The following is a 1,738-nucleotide window of genomic DNA, read 5'->3' on the forward strand; positions in this document are numbered from 1 at the left end:
AGCATTCCCTAAGTCGCAGCAACATCTATAGCAAAGACTGCTGTAGAGCTGGAGCCTTCTTGGCATTCGATGATCTTTTCAGTAGGTTTTAAAACTGTGCAACCATCTGTTTGGCATCAACTGCAGCCGCAACTTCCACGTGGTCTGGTGCAACCACCCTCTTTACTCTGGCTGCAGTTTCCTGTGTGGGGTGCCCTGTCAATGGAGTGACACAACACATGCACACGTACACATGCACAATGCATCCGCAGCACCTCAGAGCAAAACCAACAGGTAGGGTGTTGGGAGACGGCTGAAGGAAGTGCCCAAAAAAGCAATGACTAGGTGTCCCTATTTATTTAATGTCGGGCAGTTACTGTGAAGTTTCTCCGATTGGTGATCCGATGCAAGGAATGAAAGCTAAGCAGCAGCTGTATTTGGTTTGTTGAGGGCCTACAGATTTGAAGCATAGGCTTTCCATTCTTTGACTGGCTCAGGTCCAGCAATAAAAATCTCAGAAGGAAAAGAAATGCAACACTCGTCTCTGGGTGCGGTGCGTGCCAGTCCTCAGAGGGAGAGACAGAAAGAGCGAGAGAGACCAATTTGAGATGTCCTGAGAAGTGTCTTTTTTTTTTTTTTTTTTTTTTGTAAAAAAAATACTACCCAGCTTAGTCTGATACTGCATGTGCTTTCTGTTCGGGTTATCCGGGCTTTCCTCCTGCTTCTTTCAAGGTCTGCTGTAGTTTCTGTTTAAACTTGCCATACTTGCTCTGTACTTGCTGGATTTTGTCCTTTTCCTCTTTGTCCAGTATCATTAAGAAGTTCTGTAGTTCTGGAATGGAGAATGCGTCCCACTGCAGATAAAGCAAAGACAAGCAGAAATGAGCAGTTTCCCTTAGCTATGGGCTGGGGTTTCTAGTTCCTCCAAGTCTGCACTCAGAACTGAGGGGAGTGAAGGGAAGATGTTTTAAGTTACCACCGTTTTCTTATGCCTCAGCTCAATGCCTGGAGATGGAGAGCCAGGATTCTCCGGTACAACACCCCCCCACAGAGGAGCGAACCCATCAGGGGACTGCACACAAAATCCAAGTTCCCATCAGGGGACCCACGCAAAATCCAAGTTCTCCGGGAGAACGTAGACTTTTCCCCAACGAGAGGGGTCAGGTCCCCAAGGGGATGGAGACAACAGCCGGTCACCCATGCGTCCTAACACCGAGGGACTGTGAAGTCCCCCACAAACAATGGACCCAGCAGGGATCAGTCTTTCTTACGATGCTCTCACTGAATATCACATTTGCAATGCAAATCCTTTTATGCAGCGGCCTGGGAGCCTGGCTGCCACCTCGTATGTAGAGTCGGGCTCGGTGCAATATCGCACAGGAATATTGGCCTTTGGGCCAATGTACTTAGCAACCTGTATTCTTTCTCATACTGGAGAGAGGGAGTTGGCTGTGTCAGCCTGATGACAGGCAGAAGAGAGGGCTGCATTTCTGTTTGGTACCCCTGCTCTTTGCATCTGATGAAGCAAGCTGCAGCCTGTGAAAGCTCATGCCTCTCTGACCCAGTTGCTTTATTAGGTGCCTTCCTGCCATCCCTCCTCCTCTTTCACACTGCAGTGGAGGAGCCTTTTTTTGACATCACTGAAGTGTTCCAACATGCGTCTGGGGCGTATTTGGTAGCCACTTTGGTCGGAGAGAAAAAGAAATTTTAAACTCTGAAATGCTCGGTTCAGTGACAATACCTTTTAATAAAAGGTATC

General features: G+C 48.0%; 1 protein-coding gene across 1 annotated transcript in view; it reads right to left on the reverse strand.

The window, feature by feature from the left end:
• Nucleotides 1–595: 595 nt before the first annotated feature.
• The window catches only part of RASSF5 (Ras association domain family member 5), a 65,758-nt gene continuing 64,615 nt past the window's right edge, over nt 596–1,738 (reverse strand). Inside the window, 1 exon segment of the mRNA XM_025205496.1 lies at nt 596–833. Coding sequence (XP_025061281.1) covers nt 681–833 — 153 coding nt within the window. The 3' untranslated portion in view covers nt 596–680.

This window comes from Alligator sinensis, unplaced genomic scaffold, assembly GCF_000455745.1.
Source record: "Alligator sinensis unplaced genomic scaffold, ASM45574v1 scaffold1322_1, whole genome shotgun sequence".
In the NCBI taxonomy this organism is placed as follows: Eukaryota; Metazoa; Chordata; order Crocodylia; family Alligatoridae; genus Alligator; species Alligator sinensis.